This window comes from Danio rerio, chromosome 6 (genome assembly GCF_052040795.2).
Source record: "Danio rerio strain M-AB ecotype USA chromosome 6, GRCz13ab, whole genome shotgun sequence".
NCBI lineage: Eukaryota > Metazoa > Chordata > Actinopteri > Cypriniformes > Danionidae > Danio > Danio rerio.
The window spans coordinates 9316358-9336082 of NC_141026.1; the positions used below are offsets into that span (position 1 = coordinate 9316358).

Genomic DNA, 19725 nt, shown 5'->3' on the forward strand with positions numbered 1-19725 from the left:
TTTTACATTAAGTGGTTGTAAACAATTTATTTGTGTTGAATTTAAACAAACAAATTAAGTTGAACATTACTCAACTTATTTTGTTTAAATTCAACACAAATAAATTGTTTGCAACAGTTCTGTATGCAACAATTTTTCAGTAGCCGAAATAAAACAAATAAGACTTTCTCCAGAAGAAAAAATATTATCAGGCATACTGTGAAAATGTCCTTGCTTTGTTAAACATCATTTAGGAAATATTTTTAAAAATATATTAAAAGTGGGGTTAATAATTCTGACCGTTATTAAACATAAAACGATTAATTTGCCTGAAAACAAACTTATTTTAAATAAGTAGTCTGAAGAAACAACCCATCATTTTTTGAGTGTACGCTTATCACACCTAAAGAAACTGCTCAGAAGTATTTGTTGCTATTAAAGTTTAGTTTGTTTAGGGCTTGCAGCATTAAAACACCAGGGAGAGTAAATAACAACAGAACTTTCACTCCTTCGTTACGATTAATGGCTTGTGCAGAGGACACATCTGCAGAATTTCTCCTCGACTGCATCCAGAATGTTCTATACTTCAGATTGCCTTTTAAATTCTCAAAAAAAAAAAAAGGTCTCTTCACATCTGTTCACTACAACCTAGTTCAGCCACTTCTTCTATGTAGCTCACATTGATCTCTCTACACGAGGGGCTCGGGCTAAACTAGAAAAACACTGCATTATAGTTTTAGGAAGACAGCACTTGGGTCAATCTGCTAACAATAGCGCTGGACAGTTTTAGGATTTTTCAGTTTTGTTTTTAAAAAGTCATTGCAGAACTTTCCAGAAATCATATTTCCCCACTTCAGGTCCAAAGTGTCATTTAATGTAATATCTGAAGAATTTTAAGAATGCAGCGTCATATGTTTTACTACAAATAAACAAGATGTCTTTTACAGCATATATGAAGCACATAATAACGGAGTTTGTCCTAGCAGAACAGCCTGTTGTATAAGTGCTCAATTTCCCCTTCCTCTTCCACCTGAAAAGGCCCTTTATTCACATAAGAGCTCCATAAATGTGTCGACCCAGTCTATATGTCCTGTAATGAACATCTGTCAGCACAGCTGCTTTACACAGACTCCTCACTGCAGGAAGCAGACAAAACTCCCCAAACAGGAGGGTTTCATTTACGCAGGAACATCACATTAACAGAGCTCAAAAGTGGAAAACAGCTCGAGATGGAAAAACGAGAGCAGCTCTGGGAATATCACTCTTTTTGGTCTCAGATACAAGAGACGTACGCTGAATTGATTATTCTAAAGATTCAGTCAAACAGTCTATAAATGGCCCGCATTACAGTAAAAAGACTTACAGTGTGACTTTATTAATCAAACGCAGGTATAAAAAGTAGTTTTAATAACGTGTACCAAACTATTTCGCAAGAACACTGCAGGGATTATGAACTGGATTTTACTTAAAACCTTAAAAGGCCAGCAAATTGGTTAAAACACATCAGAAATCACACAAAAAACAACAGATGTGGAAATAAATTCCACATACAACATTCTGGAAAGGTCTGACGCTAGAGAATACAACATCATCTACTCCAACCTGACACCAGATCACAGTGAACATGTAATAGCATCATGTAAACACACAAGAACATGTAATAGTATCAAACTGTAGACCCATTTTACACGTGAAGACATAGGGAAAAAATCTGTTATAGTAAGACAGTAAACGTTCACCTAAGATCACTTGACGTCACCTGACTGCTCTGTAGTGCTGGTTTCTGTTTATGCTGCAAAAATCCTGAAACTATTTCCTGAACACATATAAAGAAATCTGTTTTTTTGGCATTGAAAATGACACTGTAGGATGGTGTATAAAAATTTTAAGTACTAAAAGTAAAAATAATATTATTTTCGATGACCAATTGCTGGTCTCCACAGTTTGTGTTCATAAAACGCTCTTTAAAATTAGACACATTAAGTACTAATCGCAACTTTTAAGTACAGTATAAAACAACGGGCTTGTAATCTTGTTAATCAAGAAACCAGCAAAACGTAGTAGCGTTATGAAAATACGATAAAAACCTACCGGCCTTCGCAATGCTTGATAGGTAGGACAAGCTGTGGTCCACATTTTTCAGTAGTGTCCTATAAAACTGATCACCTTTGAATAAAAGGAAACATCACAGTTGACAATTAAGGTCCAGATGATGAAGCTGTACTCAAGTCAGTGTAGTGTCATTGCATAAGATTACAGTAGAGAAAGAGCCTCTAGACTGCCTGAGGGCCGATGAGCAGCGGTGTTTCTGGTTGGCTGAGAGGAGGCTGAGCTGATGAGCCGGAGTCCTGCTTCAGCTTTAGGATGTGCTGCTGGAGGTGCATCACCCAATCCTCCTGGATGGAGAGCGGCCCGTGAAAAACCTCCTCACAGAACCTGCCAAATCATTCACAGATTACTCCAGTCTTTACATAGATATATTCTTTAAAAAGTACGCATGAAATCAAATTTGGAGATTTACAACAAATCACACCATGCTTTCTTGAAAAGATGTGCATGGCAATCACAGCTTCGCTCGATGTATTCAATGAATTGAAAAGTCTTAGTTAAAGATTAGCAAATCAAACTTCGGTAACACTTTAGAACGGGTGTCAAGCTCAATTCCTGGAGGGCCGCAGCCCTGCAGAGTTTAGTTCCAGCTCTCCTTCAACACACCTATCTGTAGGTACCAAAAAGCACTCAATTAGTTTAATCAGGGTTAGAACTTAACTGTGCAGAGTTACAGCCCTCCAGAAAGTTTGACACCTGTGCTTTAAAATAATGGTTCATTAATGCTAGTTGAAGCATTTACTAACATTAACCAAGTATGATTAATCATGTAAAGCAATTTATTAATCAAGTAGTGCTTGTTTTTTGAGTGCAGTTAGTGGTATATCCAGAGAGACAATTGCAGATTAGGAAGTGAAGTGGAGACTAAATAGTTGAGTGTTTAGTCGTTTCTTGAAAACAGCGAGTGACTCTGCCGTTCTGATGCAGTTAGGGAGTTCATTCCACCAACTGGGCAGATTGAACGGGAGCGTTCGCGTGACTAAATACCGTTATAAATGTATTACTAATAGTTTATGTTAATAAATACCTTAACTAACATTAACTAATGGACCTTTACTTAAGCGTTACCAAAAACTACTACTATTTTTGTCAGTGGATTAACTTGAATGGATTAATTGTGGATGTAAAGAGTAACAATGTGCACTAGGAAAATAAACATTGTGAACTGATTTTTAAACCTGCTTAGACAGCTCTTCTCCACATCCATGCAGGAAAACAGGCAAGCTCATAATAGTACCTCACGTACTACAGTAGTAGTATAGTAGTAGTATTTCACGTACCTGCACTTGAGGGAGTATATCTTGCCCACCAGCTTCACCAAGCTGGTTTCTGGTGGTCTGGGCACCAAAGAAGGAATGTTTCCGACCCGAGGAGGCTTTGAAGGTTCCGTTTCCCCAGATCTGCTCTCAGAGTGGGATGAATGCTTTGTAGGACGCCGTTCAAAGCCTAAGACAACAACAGAGACTTTCACTGCACATATTCTTTTTCTTTTACTTAATACCTCAATTAGTGCATTGTACATTTAAGCTTTAAATTTAGATCCCTTTACCTCGAGGTAAACGAACGTTCAGCTCACTGCGGGCTGTGGGAGACTGGATAAGGCTGTCTGAGGATAGTTCATCTGACGGAGGCCGTTTTTTGTGAGTTGAATAGTGGCTCATCCCTGCTTTGCCATCTCTTGCTGCTTTGGAATTCTGGGATACCTGCGGCTGACCTGCAGAGTCTTTCGATGAAGCTTTGGGAGAACCAAGACGGACAGACTCAGAGTCTGAGGATGAGTATGGAGTGGAGGTTTTTCTGGGGACCTGCAACAGAGATGGTTTGAGAAGATTAATTCCCAGCAATCAAACATTCAATAAGGTATTGAGCCAGATCAGTCTAAAAAATAATATATTTACAAAATATAATTCATACATCCACAACATTCACATAAATACACGTTTACAAAATCCAATTTAAGCTCAAAACACAATTCATATATACACACATCAAATTTGTAAATTTAAAACACGATTCATAAACACACAAACTCAATTCATACATTTAAAACACGATGCACAAATGCACAAATCCAATTTGTAAATTAAAAACAATTCATATTAAACTCAAATCCAATTCGTAATTTTAAAACACGATTAATAAATACACAAATCAAATTCCTAAATTCAAAACAATATTCATGAATACACAAGTCCAAGGGTCCGTTCTTCGTACGTGGATTACTCAGTTAGCTGGATTTGGATGTTGACGATTTGACACGATCCAGGATCGTTTCGTTCTTCAAAGCTGATCCGAGAGTTGTTGTCATGGCAACAGTTCTGCTAGGTCAAACCTGATCGGAAGCAGGTTCAATTCATATAAACAGGATTAGATCGGCTCAGTTCAAGCAAAGATAATACAGAAAGTATGTTCCGAATTCTGATATTTTCTTACAGTAGTAGTTATATACACTTGGGAAAATGGTACATATTTTTTTAACTATATATATGAAGTTATAGTCATTAATAAAATAAATAAAGTTATACATATTAATAAAACGTATGCAATCTGCACCCTCGAAATTAAAGTACAAAGACTGCCATCTGGTGCAAAGAGAAAACTTATTGATATGAACTTTTTAGATAGCTTTAGTACAAATTGTGTATAATAGAAATGCACAATATGTTACTTTTTTTAAAGCAATAATACATTTATGCAGTCATAAACATATTTTGATAGTTAATATGCCGGTGATTTGATGCTTCACAAAAGTTGCAGACACCTTTACCAATATCAAAATGCTTTTGTAAACAACCAGTTATTCTTTACACCGATTAAAAAACGGCTACTATAATAAAGAAAATCTTTTCTAAATGTAGAACTAAATACATTGATTTGCATTGAAATACATGATGAATACTCTTGTCTTGACAAATGAAAGAGTAAAGCCTGCAGCTCACAACAAATGTGTAAAGTTCTTGCGTGTCATATTTAACAAACCGTTTACTGCTAATTTGATGTAACTTTGCTCACATGGATAATTGAATATTAATCAGATGATGTCATTACGTTTCTGTGCCGTCAGCCAATCGTTGCATTGCTGATCATGATTTCGAGGATCGATAGATCTGTCCTTCATAACACACGCAGCGATCTCAGATCAGTTCATCCAGACATTCTAATCTGATCCGCGAACTTCTTTGAAGAACCAAATTAGTGAGAGATCAGTTATCGAGATTAAAAGATCCAGGATCTGCCAAATAATCTTAGATCATTTAAGCGAGGTACGAAGAACGGACCCCAATACTTAAATTTACAACAATTAATAATAATCACAAATCTAATGTGTAAATTTAAAACAATTAATAATATACACAAATCCAGTGCACAATACAAAAACACACACACCTAATTCGTAAATTCAAACCAATTCATAATATACACAAATCCAATGTGTAAATTTAAACACGATTCAAAAACACACAAATCCAATGCATTCATTAAAAACATGATTCAAAATATACACAAAATGAATTCGTGAATTCAAAACGATTCAAAAATAAACAAACACAATTTGTAAATTCAAAACACAATACAAATACACAAACCCAATTCGTAAATTCAAAACACGATTCAAAAACACAAATCCAATTTGTAAATTCAAAACACAATTTATAAATACACAATTTCAATTCGTAAATTTAAAACAATATTTAAAAATACACAAACCCAATTCATACATTTAAAACAATTCATAATATGCACAAATCTAATTTGTTAATTCAAAACATGATTCATAAATACACAAACCAATTCGTTAATTCAAAACAATTAATAAATACACAAACCAATTCGTCAATTCAAAAAAATTCATTAATACACAGATGCAATTCGTAAATTCAATGGCTTTTTTTTTTTTTTTTTACATTCTTTAGTAAATGATGTGTAAAACCTCGTTCAGTGTTGGCGCCAGTAGCCTAGTAGTACTGTGCGCTGACATCTAGCACCAACATGCTCACGGCGACCAGAGTTCGATTCTCGGCTCGAGGTCCTTTGCTGATCCTTCCCCTCTCTCTGCTCCCAAAGCTTTCCTGTCTGAATTCTCTACTGTCCTGTCATAAAGAAAGTGAAAAACCCCTAAAGAAATTGATAAGACTCACCTTCTTAACAAACGGTAGTTGGCCCCTCATGTAACTCTTGTGGAGCTCTGCTACTTTCTGCGGCTCACTCTTCATCCAGGCCATTAGGGTCTCAATAGGAGAACCGTGGACCTTCCAGTCCACTCCCTGCTGCCTCAGATGGGCTCTTGCGTGGCTGGCCAGTGCCTTTCGGTTCTCAAAATCAAAACCACACAGTTCACAGGTAGCATCACAGCCTATAGCAGAAAGAAAAGACAGTGAAGAATAAAAGTCATTAAGATTGAGAGTTCCACAGTATTGTTAGCTATGGATGTCAATGGCTTCTGCTTTCCAACATTCTTCAGCATAACTTGTTTTGTGTTTAACAGAAGAAAGAAACCAGGAAGCTGAAAATTTTGGAATTAACTATGCCTTTAAGAGACATTAACAAAGTCACAAATTTAGAATATTGTTTTAGATGAGTAGATATTGCAAGAAAATAACTATAGGTAATTACAAAAAACTTAAAATATGCTTTATTTATTTGTTTATTTAACTTATAATTTAACTTATTTAACTTATAATTATTTATTATATACTTGTGTTATTTAACTCTGTACTCACAAATAATCAATAATAATCACAATTAATTTTCCTTCAGCTTAGTCTCTGTTTCAGAGGTTGACACAGCAGAATAAACTGCCAACTAGGCTTGGGCGGTAATACGGTAATATGGTATACCGCAGGATCTAAAATAACAGTTACTAGTGTAATTTGAAAGGGAGCGGTTAAACAATATTGCTCCCGAGTGAGCGAGCACGCACACATGCGCATGTTTGCTGTTTGTGTGTGTGAATGAGAGATAGTGTGATACTATGTGTCACTTGGTGCTCTCTCTTTCTCTATGTGTGTGTGATCGAGAGAGAGAGAGAGAGAGAGAGAGAGAGAGAGAGAGAGAGAGAGAGAGAGAGGTGCTCTCTCTTTCTCTATCTATGTGTGTGCATGTAATTGAGATCGAGAGAGAGCATAGTGCTGTGCGTCACTTGGTGCTGTCTCTGTCTGTCTGTTTGTGTGTGTGTGTGTGTGTGTGTGTGTGTGTGTGTGTGTGTGTGTGTGTGTGTGTGAATGAGAGAGAGCGTCTCGCGCAGAAGAATACGAACAGGACAAACAGTTGACCTTAGGTTGCATATACGGTATTCAGTTTCTGAAAGGTTTAGGCACAAGCCAACAGTTTGGTGGCACTGTCCGAGCGTTACGTCATCATTTTGTTAGTTAAGCACGGTAATACCGGATACCGAGGTAAAATGGGGAGGAGACTTAATGGTATCAAAATTTAAAATACCGCCCAAGCCTACCGCCAACTATTCCAGCATATGTTTTATGCAGCTTCCAGCCACAACCGAGTACTGGGAAACAACCATACACACTTATACTCTACGGTCAATTTAATTTATTCAATTCACCTATAGCGCATGTCTTTGTACTATGGGGGAAACCGGAGCACCCTGGGGAAACCCACGCGCGAACAGAGAAAACATGAAAACTACACACAGAAATGCCAACTGGCCTAGGCTGGACTTGAACCTGCGACCTTCTTGCTGTGAGGCGACATTTCTAACCACTAAGCCACCATGCTGCCTTATAAATAATCATGCAAGTAAAAATATTTTCATAAAAAAAAAAAAAAATCAATGTACCTGCGCCGTCTTCAGGTTTCTTGTTTTCCACTGGTGATAGAGTTAACTTTGGAGGTGTGATTGCCTTTTTCTTGATTTGCACTGGCGCCCCTAAAGCAGATTCTGGTTTGATTTGGGATGCCCGTACAGTGCCCTCTCTCCTCATGAGCTCATGCAGCGCCTCTATGGGTGGGAACTTCAAGGACCACTTTGCTCCCAGTTGTCGTAAGTGTGAACGTGCGTGACAGGACAGAGCTTTACGAGTATCAAACATCTCACCACAGTAGTCACAGCATACAAATTGTTTGGGCTCCTGGTTCTCAGTTTTAGCGGCTGTGTGAAACAAACATTGTGAACACTGTGATCAGAAAACAAAAAAATGTTCATCCAATTAAATAGAGTCGGACCGACATCTCTCATAATTCCGATAAGTAGCCCAAAATACCTGTCAGCAAATGCAGATTTAAACAATGGCGCAGCCGTTTGTACGCAGCTCCGAGAGAGAGCATGCGCGCGCGATCGGTCAAAACATGGTGAATCAAACTTTTTAAAAACCTGTATCAATATTGGAGTTACCTTTGCACGCTGGAGAAAGGATGACACCATGTCTAAAGGATTTCTCTTAGAACGGTAATGTTCTGTTTTAGAACTGTTTTAGCTTCACACAAAGCTGATGCAACGTTAGATGTTACAAATGGGTTACATCTTCACAGAAGTGTTGTTCAGCTACTAAAATCTTTCGATAAAAGATTTATAAGACTATTTTCAGTTTCATAAGGGACCTTTTACAGCATCAATGATGTAGATTTTAATTAGTTTAACAACAAAACACAAGTAAATACCGCTATTCTGCCTAGTCTCTATCTATATTGTTTACCATGCAACTCTAAATATTCGCTCTGATATAGCATGTCAGTTTGGGTAGCATGCCGCCGGACAAGCACTAGTCGCTTTTAACACATTCTTTTGTGGTGCTCCTGTTTCAGGAGCCATGGCTCTAGACGGCAAGGTAGCTGTTAGCATTGTGGAAGATCACCTACTGCACCTTTAACACAATTCAATTTAGATTGTTTTGGAATATTATTAGCTCCATAATATAACAAAAGTTAACAGGAACTTTAAACACATTCGACCTTCCCTGACTTTCAGACAAATCCCATTCGGGCAAATTTCTGAGTGTCTCTATAGCAGGGGTCAACAATCCTGGTCCTGGAGGGCCGGTGTCCCTACAGGGTTTAGCTCCAACTTGCCTCAACACACCTGCCTGGATGTTTCAAGTACACCTAGTAAGACCTTGATTAGCTTGTTCAGGTGTGTTTGATTAGGGTTGGAGCTCAAATCTGCAGGACACCGGCCCTCCAGGAACAAGTTTGGTGACCACTGCTCTATAGTCTATATACAATTAGAAATATTTTATTAAATTGTTGTTGTTGTTTTTTGAGAAGCAAGAACCAATCACAAGTTTCTTGTACATTACATACAGACAGGTGCAAAAGTAATAACTTGCTTGCTGCAGTTCCCTAAACATCCACTAGTGTTGCTACATATAGCACCTTTCTAAAAGATCAAATTAACCAGAAATCTAACCATCACACAAACATTTGCAACATTGTGTTTAAAAGGAAGCAAAAACCCAAGCAACACATTAGTACTCACCAATCACAGGTGATTTGACTGCGTTTGAATCTGACAGAGGTGTTAAAGGTGTGATGGGTGCACTTTTTGACTTTGAAGACTCTATGTTCGAGACATCAACCTCCACAGGCTCGTCTTTTGGTTTTGGGTTCACAGTCCTGAAACCTTTCTTGGCCTTTGGAACTTTGTGTGGAACTGGACGAGGGGAGGATGAAGGGGGTTCAGGAGCTAAGAGAAGCGGGGGTGCTGAGGGAGGTGCAGACGGAGATAAAAGCGGAGTCAGTGAGGGCGGCTCCAGGGTAGAGAGAGATCCTGCAGAAGCAGCCCGTTGGGCCATCACCTCTCGCAGGGTAGCCATGGGAGACCCCTTGACAGACCACTCTGTGATGCCGAGCTGCCGGAGGTGATAGCGAGCGTGACTTGCTAAACTCTGACTCTTCTTAAACTTCTCATGACAGAATTCACATTTGACAGTTTTAGATGATTCACCTTTTGAGGAAGAAAGAGAAAAGTATGTTAGGACCAGAGATAAAGTCTCAACTGTGTTTCTCAATCACATTGCAAGAGGACCACCACCTCTGCACATTTTCCATGTCTCCTTAATTAAACACACCTGATTCACATCCTCAGCTCATTAACAGCCTGAAAGACTTGAAAAGTGTGTGGCAGACAAAGGAGACAAAAAGTGCAGTGCAGTGTGAGAACCACAGCTTAAATACAATACAAAAGATTTTTGATCTTTCACCCTTAAGTGAATATACACCGAGATCTGTTTGGTATTGAGGGAGTATATCTTTGGTATATTTCTCCAAACATAATTCTTTATGTTTAGCAGAACCAAGAAATTTACAAAGGTCTGGAACAACCAGAGCATGAGTAAACAAAGACAGAAGTTTTTTTTTGGTTGAACTATGCCTTTAAGTAAATGTAATGCTATCTATCAAAAACCAATCAAAAAAATATAAATAAAAAAACTCATCTGGTGCTCATTTATGAAGAAAGAAATTAATATTATTATAAATTTTGAAAACATTTGTTGTGCTTAACATTTTTGTAAAAACAAAATATCTCATAAGAACATCATTTAGTTGTTATTGACATCCTTGCTGAATAATATAAATAAATAAATCAAAATAATGATAATTATATAATAATTATATAATGATATTTACACACACACACGCACGCACGCACGCACGCACGCACGCACGCACGCACGCACGCACGCACGCACGCACGCACACACACACACACACACACACACACACACACACACACACACTCACTCACTCACTCTCTAACAGAGAGAAGATTTTTTTTTTTCCAACACATTTCTAAACGATGTTTTGATAACTCATCTCTAATAACTGATTTATTTTATCTTTGCCATGATGACTAAATAATATTTGACTAGATATTTTTCAAGAGACTTCTATACAGCTTAAAGTGACATTTAAAAGCCTAACTCGGTTAATTAGGTTAGCTAGGCTATCGAACCACTATCGCCAAAAATTGGCTTAAAGGGGCTAATAATTTTGACCTTAAAATGCTTTTTAAAAATGGAAAAACTGCTTTTATTCTAGCCGAAATAAAACAAATAAGACTTTCTACAGAAGATAAAATATTATCAGACATACTGTGAAAATTTCCTGACTGTTAAACATAATTTGGGAAATATTTAAAATATTTGAAAAAAAATTCAAAGGGGGGCTAATAATTCTGACTTATATTATTATCTATAAATAAATAAATAAATAAATAAATAAGTATATATATATATATATATATATATATATATATATATATATATATATATATATATATATATATATATATATATATATATATATATATATATATATAGTTAAATATAAAATTTACATTTTGCTTTTTAAAAAACTATTTCAAAGTTTCCAGTTTTTGTCATTTGGGTTATATCAAACATTCTGCCAACATTAGAAAACTTTTAGTTTTACAAAAAATAATATTACATTAATAATTATTTTCTCACCATGACAGCGTGATTTAAACTCTGCTTGATCGCCAAGGGACAAACTTGCTGAAGCATCTGAAGAAATCTTGCATTTCTTCACTGAGGGAGTTGATTTCAGTTCTGTTTTCTCAATGAGAGGCAATGCTTCTGAAACATCTGCAGAAACCTTCTGCTTTTTGGCTGGTGGGGATGATTTCGATTCTGCTTTACCACTGACAGGCAATATGCTCAAAACATCTGGAGAGAGCTTTTTCTTCTTCCTTGAAGGTGATTTTAGTTCTGTTTGGCCACTGAGAGGCATGTTCCCTGAAAAATCCTGTGAAATCTTCTTCTTTTTGGCTGAGACAGTGGATTTAAATTGAGCTTTTTTGCTGAGTAAGTTCCCTGAAACATCCAAAGAAGTTTTCTGCTTTTTGACTGAGGGAGGTATTATACGAATAGATGTCAGTCCTTTAAGTACCAAAGAGGAAGGAGATGGATTTTTGCTGGTAGATGATGATGTGGAAGGAACAGAGGTGAGTGAAGTGCGATCCTTAATGTCTGGGATGTCCAGCAGACCAGCACTGGCTTTTTCCTGGAAATCCTCGCTCTGGATAATTTTATGGAGCAATTCTATGGGAGCACCTTTAGAGTCCAAATGGACGCCAAACTGCCGGAGGTGGGACCGTGCATGGCTGGATAGACCTTTACGAGTCTCATACCACGCTCCACATAATTCACACACATGGACGTCTTCCCTCTTTGTGGAATTCGTCATAGTTGCTGGTGAAAAAGCACAAAATGCATTTCAGAATTTATTTATTTTAATGTTACACGCAAAGATTTAATTAGCTTGCTTTATAGAGTGGTAAAATTAGCAAGTCCAAGATTTAATTCCACTTCCACACACATTCCAACATTTTTTTTTTATTGCAGTTACTTACTTAAATTAAGTGGAGCGTCTGTTTCCTGAGGAGCCCAGAGGGGTTTGGCGGAGGCCAGAGAGAGGGAGGTAGATGGACTGCTATCACCAATTCTGGATTCAAGAGCCTTCGGAAGAGACGAGGCCACAGGACTGGACACTACAATCTTCTTTGAAGATTTTTTACTAGTCTTCCCTACAGCGAAAGTCAGACCAGCCAGTGATCCTTTTACAGCAGAGGGGGCAGACGATGAGGAAAGAGCATATTTCTTCTTTACAATGTTGGATATTTTAATCTTCAGTTTGGGCCCAGGTTTCTTTTTGAGGATGTGGGACGGAAGTTTACTTTTTTTAGCAGGCTTGGCCTTGACCTGGGACTTGTGTTTGTACTTTTTGACAGGCTTGGCCTGTTTTTTGAACTTAGGTAGAGTTCCACCTCTTTCCTTCATGAGCTTGGACAGAAGGTCTATAGGAGCTCCACTGCTGTCAGACACCGCCACTCCCAGCTGCCGGAGATGAAACCGTGCATGACTAGAGAGGCCAGGTCTGGTTTCAAAATTGGTCCCACAAAACTCACAACTGTGGATGCCTGCTGTAAGAATGTGAGAATGCATAAAGTAAATATATCTGTATGCCGGGTTCAGAGCTAAGGATTTTTTCTACTGGTTCGATCGGGCCAGAGGTTCAGGTTTTTACTTGCCCTGCCAAAATTTTCACTGGCCCCACCAAAAAAAAAGGGAATTTAATAGTTATTTTTTTAGCCACATATTTTAAATAATGTGTCAAAATTGAAGTCTGTGAATCTAGAATTTCAATACTTAAAAATAAAAGTGATATGCAAACAAAAAGAGCAGAGGAAAATGTGGAGGTATTTTATTGCGGTTCGAAATTTTTTAACAAAAGGTGGCTGACTTGTCAAACTGACAGCAAACTGTGCAAAACATTACTTTTTTTTTTTTTTGCTTCCAAGACGTTAAAAAATTGTTTTAAAACATTTCTTTTAGCCTTATAATTTGATGTTGCCGCCATGTTGCCGTTTCTTCACTGTACTGGCTGTTACCAGGTTACGGAAAAAAACAGCATGCTCAAAACATCAAATCAGATAAGAGGAACTGGAGAGCAATATGGTGTTTACAACATCACAGAGAAGGTGGTGTTTAAAGACAAAAAAGCACAAACTTAAAATGCACACAATTGACAAATAGTCGCAGACAAAATAGATGTCAGTGACAAGGCAGCACTGTCCCAATCTGGCCAGTAATGATCCTGTCTACTGTCCCAAGCGTCTCTCACGCTAGCCCTGGGCCACCGGGCAGTACTTATGGTTGAGCCCTGGTATGGAATGTGAACATTTATACTGTTTTATAGATTTTTCATATATAAACAAATACCAGGGCACCTATTTGCCATATATTATGCAAAATGTTGCTCATATTTGGGAGTTTTTGAGTTCGCCTGCAAAAGGTTTATTAGCAACCAAGGGCAAACATACATTCAAAAATTAGCTAATGTGTCAAAATCTCAAAATGATTGGCTTGATTTCTCTTATTCTTTGTAAACCCCTCCATTCCTACTCTTTCTCATTACCGAATCTGCTTATGAGGCTTCTTTACCTCAGTGATTGGGAACAACATAGACAGTAATGCTGTGTTCAGACCAACTGCAAAGAGAAAAATACCATTGTGCCACTCACTCTAGTTTATTTGCCTCATGCTAATTTTTTACTCAAGACGGAAATTGAGGTGAACACTTCACAGTCATGTCATTAAGGCCATCCAGTGGAAGTTTGCCTCTGTTCGCTTATTTGCACTGATTTTGTAAAATCCAGCATAGCAATTTTACTATACCATTTTCAGCCACCGTTTAATTATTAAACGCTTGATTAACCTGAACCTCCAATACAAGCATTCCACTGGAAAGTTTTTAATTTGTGGTATAAGATAAAATCTTAATACAAGGCTTCTAAGCATAACATTGACAACATAAAGCAGATACAATGTTTGATGCTGGGTAAAAGTACACATTGTTTGTGGGCAGTCAGTGAAGAGGAAAGGCTGGATTTTTGGAAATGTTTTATGGATTTATGTTCAACTTTTTGCATGTAGACAACAGAATGATATTGAAACATGTTTGGTATTCTCTAACTGAATAAAATAATTGAAGTAAAAAAACATCTGTCTCTGTCATGCATGCTGTTTTCTGTGCAATATGTCAATTCTCAATATCTGCAGGCTGGCTCTAACTTTAGGCAATGGGGCAAAAATCAAGGAATTATACTGTTGTGTATTGTAGCATATTTAAGTACTTTATTATACCATATCCAACTATCATAGCCAACTATGTAAATTCAATCATTGATGTACTTACAGTCTGATTCGTCTTTATGCACTTCTGACACCAGAGGCTCTTTGGAAAAGGTGGCTGTGCTTGTCTTTGCTGTGTCTACGGCTGTATTCTCCATGGCTGGAAACTCCTGGATCTTAAAGATAATAAAGTTTAAATACATGTAAATCAGTCTCTTTTAAATACCCACATTTTAAACGAAAAGACAACTAATAACAGTCGGTAAGAGGAAAAACACACTCAAGGTATACAGTAGTTCCACCAAAAAATGAAAGCTCTGTTGGTTGTTTACTTCCCTTTACTTGTCACAAAGATGTTTTAGTTTCTTTCTTCTTAAGATAATATTCTGAATAAAACTGGAATCAATAGCATTTGTTTTCCATGGAAGTTGATAGTTACTGGTTTCCAGCTTTCTTCAGAATATCAGCTTTTAGGTTCAACAGGAAACAGACACTCTTGAAGCTGTGGAACCACTTGACGGTGAGTAAACTGCGAGAATTTTTTTTTATTTTGGGGGGTAAACTATCCCTTTAAGCTTCTGTAACCAAAACGTAATAGTAACTACAGCTAACGTTAATTCTACATTAGCATAACATTGTTTGCATCCTATTAGGAAACATGTATTAAACATACCTCTAACAAAACACCAAATAAAATCAAAGAACCAAAGCAAAACGTACTGTTTTACCTTCGGTAAGCATTAACATGATCGACTATAGTAGTTTGATTCATGGCTGCACTTTTCTTAGCAATGTTTACATCTTAGTGTGACACTGCAAATGCACGTGCAGCCACTCATGTCTCGGCTATAATATTAAATGGCTGAATTTATACGCAGTCATTAGCTTTAATCACAACAGGAGATGTTAGTGTTGCAATATTATGAGGAACCAAAAGCAAACTTTCCATCTCGAAACATTTCATGCGTCAGTTTCAGCCATTTAACACAATGGACGCGCGCATGCAGCTAGCATGAGCAATAACTGATCACACACTGCAAGTACAAAAAGCGTTACGAGTGTGTAACGTAAAGCCACAAAACATACGGGCGGTTCTGCTACATGTCGCCAGTTCTATTAAAAACAAAATGAAAAAACACATAATGCTAAAAAGCATACCTTTTAAGTTGCGAGGTTTCTGTTACAGTAGGAAAGCCAGCCACTCTAAACAACACAGCACAGTCGAGCTGCAAGGCAAAAGCAGTCGATACCACTTTCGGAAAACACCACGTGAGGGCGAATCAAAGAGGCGTGACTGCTGTCACAACATTATTACCATAGATTCTTTCTTTTCATTTATTCGATCTTTTGGATGAATGTGAAAGCTTCTTTCCTTTATCTTTACTGCTTACACAACTATATTGAATCTGCAAGACCACAACTATAATGAATGTGCAAGAACAACGCGGAGGCCATGTTGGCAGACTTTCATTTCATGTTTAATTTGAAGACATGAACTTGTAATAGCAGCATGTATAAGTTTACGGGTAAGCTGCAGGTAAGTTATGTAAAATATTAAAAAACATTATTATAAAATATTATTAATAATATTACACAATAATATTATAAAACATTATTGTGCCGTTTAGCCTGTAAATACTGTAATATGACAGATTTATTATAAAACAGTATAGCTTAACAGACAGTTCCATATTTGGTGGAAGACAAAAACCGTGGGTTTTCTTGTAGTCTATCTATTCAGTGTTTGACACACAAATTTCCTCATAAAAATGGAAAAATTAGTATTTCCAAATTTCCCAAAATCGAAGATTAGCATTGCTAGCTTACAGTGCATTTTCGGGGAGGAAACCCCAATCCATACAAGCTAATGTACAGGAAATACAATTATATTAAATTTATGTGCAAAAAACTTGACAATACTTTGAGTCAAATTGGCAAATTAATTGCAAATGGTTAAATACTAAATAATGAATTTTACTAATCATTAACACAGTCATAGGGCCCAAAAGTTCTGAAATGCACCTTTTCTATTTTATTTATTTTTAATTGATTTATTTTGACAGGGTGACACAGTGGCGCAGTAGGTAGTGCTGTCACCTCACAGCAAGGTCGCTGGTTCGAGCCTAGGTTGGGTCAGTTGGCATTTCTGTATAGAGTTTGCATGTTCTCCCTGCGTTCGAGGTGGTCTCCGGGTGCTCCGGTTTCCCCCACAGTCCAAAGACATGCGGTACAGGTGAATTGGGTAGACTAAATAGTCCACCGTGTATAAGTGTGTGTGGATGTTTTACAGAGATGGATTGCGGCTGGAAGAGTCTAAAAACGTGCTGGATAAGTTGGCGGTTCATTCCGCTGTGGTGATCCCGGATTAATAAAGGGACTAAGCTGAAAAGAAAATGAATGAATAAATGATTTTATTTTTATTTATATCACTCAATCACTCCTTTTCTACATTTTGTCCTAATGTAAAATAATGACACGTAAAGCATCTTGCAAAACGTTATAAATCATTTGTTTTCTTAAAACGAATTCCTAACTAAAAGTTATATATAAAATATTTAGTTTTTAAAACTAAATCTTTACCTAATTTGACTGCTGGACTTCTCCATGATTGTTGCGCAGATGTAATAAACATTAAACATTTATTTTTTTGGACAGTCATCATACAAAATATGACAGAAAATGATGTTGTATATTATTTAGAGGTAAAGTTTATACTTAAAGGTATTTTTTGGGGGGCCCTCAGATTTCCTGGGGCATGAAGGAGTCTAGAGGCCATTTATAAAAGTAGGCCAATCAAGTAGAGGCTTCACTATGCTGAATAAACTGCTAGTTTGGTTTAATCCCATCTCAGAGTTTACATCAAAAAAGCTGTTTTATAAGGGAAGTACTTGCAAACGGTCATAAGTACTGTTCTATTCAAAGTTTACATATATAGGCATATGCAAGACTGTTAAAATCTCTGTGTATTTGCTTCGTCTCATTTACTAATGATCCATAGGCAGGTGACTTGCACAAACTTGAGACAGCGGTAGTCCAAACAGGACAAATTCACATCTACAGGGCAGTTTAAAGTGAGGACAGCTTTGGCCAACATATTAAAGCAGGGGTGCCCAAACGTCTTCGTACGAAGGGCCAAAAACTAAATACCGTTGAGATCTGTAGGCCGAAGATAAATATGACAAACTATTTTACATTAAAATTGCCATGGGAAATTTCCTATTTCATGATATTTCAAAATAAATATAAAACATTACTTTAAATTGTATTATCGAATGCAGTATAACTTTATTTTTTTAATTGTTTAAATGATAACGTATTGCAATAAAATCATAAACAGTCACATGTATAACACAATTGTTGAATGCTGAATACACTAGTCACGCAGAATCTGCATTGGCTTGATTTGCTTACCAAATTCTCTGTCTTGTTGTTTGACCGTATGTACATTTAAAAAAAATTTTAATTGAAACATTTAATTTCAGTTTGATTTTAAGAATAAAGCAAACAAGCAAGGGGTTACATTAAATTTGAATTGATTAAAATGAGTCTCAAAACCATCCCCATTAATCTCCCTCTCTTCTCAAAAGGGATGGTGGGCCAAATCAAAGGTTACCATGGACTAACTTTGGCCTGCGGGTCCTAGTTTGGGCATCTCTGCATTAAAAGGTTTTAAAATGAAGCACTTTAAAGGGCCATAATGGCATGAAGGATATAAAGTTAATGGACACTTTTCACTCCTCTGATGCTGCTTTATGCTTAATTTATGATGCAGAATTGGTCCTCTACACTCTTATTCAACAGGACAAATATTTAAAAAGGATTATATCACAGAGATGAGCTTTTAGAAATGGAGCACAGTCAAGGTATACTAAAAACCATTTAAACCATTCAATCATCCCTTCAATTTACAAAAATTCAAGCCAAAATTAGGGCAACTCTAGGGTAGTTAGAAATGTAATAATCATTAAAACACACTCAATTCATAAGTATAAGATCATGTGGTTGTATCACATCTGAAAATGTAATTGTTATATATGAATTGGTAATAGGGCAACACGGTGGCTCAGTGGTTAACACTGTTACCTCACAGCAAGAAGGTTGCTGGTTCGAGCCCTGGCTGAGTTTCTGTGTGGAGTTTGCATGTTCTCCCTGCATTCGCATGGGTTTCCTCCGGGTGCTCGACTTTCCCCCACAAGACCAAAAACATGCGCTATAGGTGAATTGGGTAAGCTAAAATTGTCTATAGTGTATGTATGTGAATGAGTGTGTGTGGATGTTTCCCGTTGATGGGTTGCAGCTGGAAGGGCATCCGCTGCATAAAAAAAACATGCTGGATAAGTTGGCAGTTCATTCCGCTGTGGGGACCCCAGATTAATAAAGGAACTTAGCCGAAAAAGAAGATATTCAGGCAACTCTATGGTAGTTAGAAGTGTAATAATCATTTAACACAAACCAGTTCATAAGTATATAAGATCATGTGGTTGTATCACATGTGAAAATGTAATTGTTATTTATGAGTTGGTAATAGGGCGACACAGTGGCTCAGTGGTTAGCACTGTCTCCTCACAACAAGAAGGTTGCTGGTTCGATTCCCAGCTGTGTAGAGTTTGTATGTTCTCCCCATGTTCTTGTGGGTTTCCTCCGGGTGCTTCAGTTTCCCCCTAAAGTCCAAAGACATGCGCTATAAGTGAACTGGATGAACTAAATTGGCCGTAGTGTATGAGTTTGTTTAAATGAGTGTGTGGGTGTTTCCCAGTAATGGGTTGCGGCTGGAATATAAAACATATGCTAGAATACTTGGTTCATTTCGCTGTGCCGACCCCTGATAAATAAGAGACTAAGCAGCTGAAGGAGAATGAATGAATGAATTAGTTGGCAAGGATTCCCTTTACTCTGGCTAGAGTATTCAAGAGTAGGAATGAGATAAGGATATTTACGTCATATTACATTATTTTAGTAATTCAAATTGTTTTTGTTACAAAAGGAATTTAAATTAACAAACGAACAGTTCAAAACCAAGATGAAAACCACA

The 19725-nt window shown here is 37.2% G+C and overlaps 1 protein-coding gene across 10 annotated transcripts; it reads right to left on the reverse strand.

Moving 5' to 3' along the window:
- Nucleotides 1-1323: 1323 nt before the first annotated feature.
- wiza (WIZ zinc finger a) lies at nt 1324-15916 on the reverse strand. Of its 10 annotated transcripts, none has more exons than XM_087256520.1 (11): nt 15852-15916; nt 14758-14869; nt 12413-12979; nt 11508-12251; nt 9518-9985; nt 7883-8194; nt 6228-6442; nt 3638-3893; nt 3369-3534; nt 2237-2415; nt 1324-2145 (listed from the first exon to the last, which is right to left on the reverse strand). In XM_087256520.1, exons 2-10 carry the CDS (start codon nt 14849-14851, stop codon nt 2253-2255), a joined length of 2985 nt encoding a protein of 994 aa, XP_087112646.1. In that variant the 5' UTR covers nt 14852-14869; nt 15852-15916; the 3' UTR covers nt 1324-2145; nt 2237-2252. The 10 variants fall into 10 exon arrangements, 8 of the variants coding, with proteins under 8 accessions (XP_087112646.1, XP_087112642.1, XP_087112643.1 ...); XM_087256516.1 differs by having other exon boundaries at nt 12413-12982; XM_087256517.1 differs by having other exon boundaries at nt 12413-12982; nt 15422-15916.
- Nucleotides 15917-19725: the final 3809 nt, after the last annotated feature.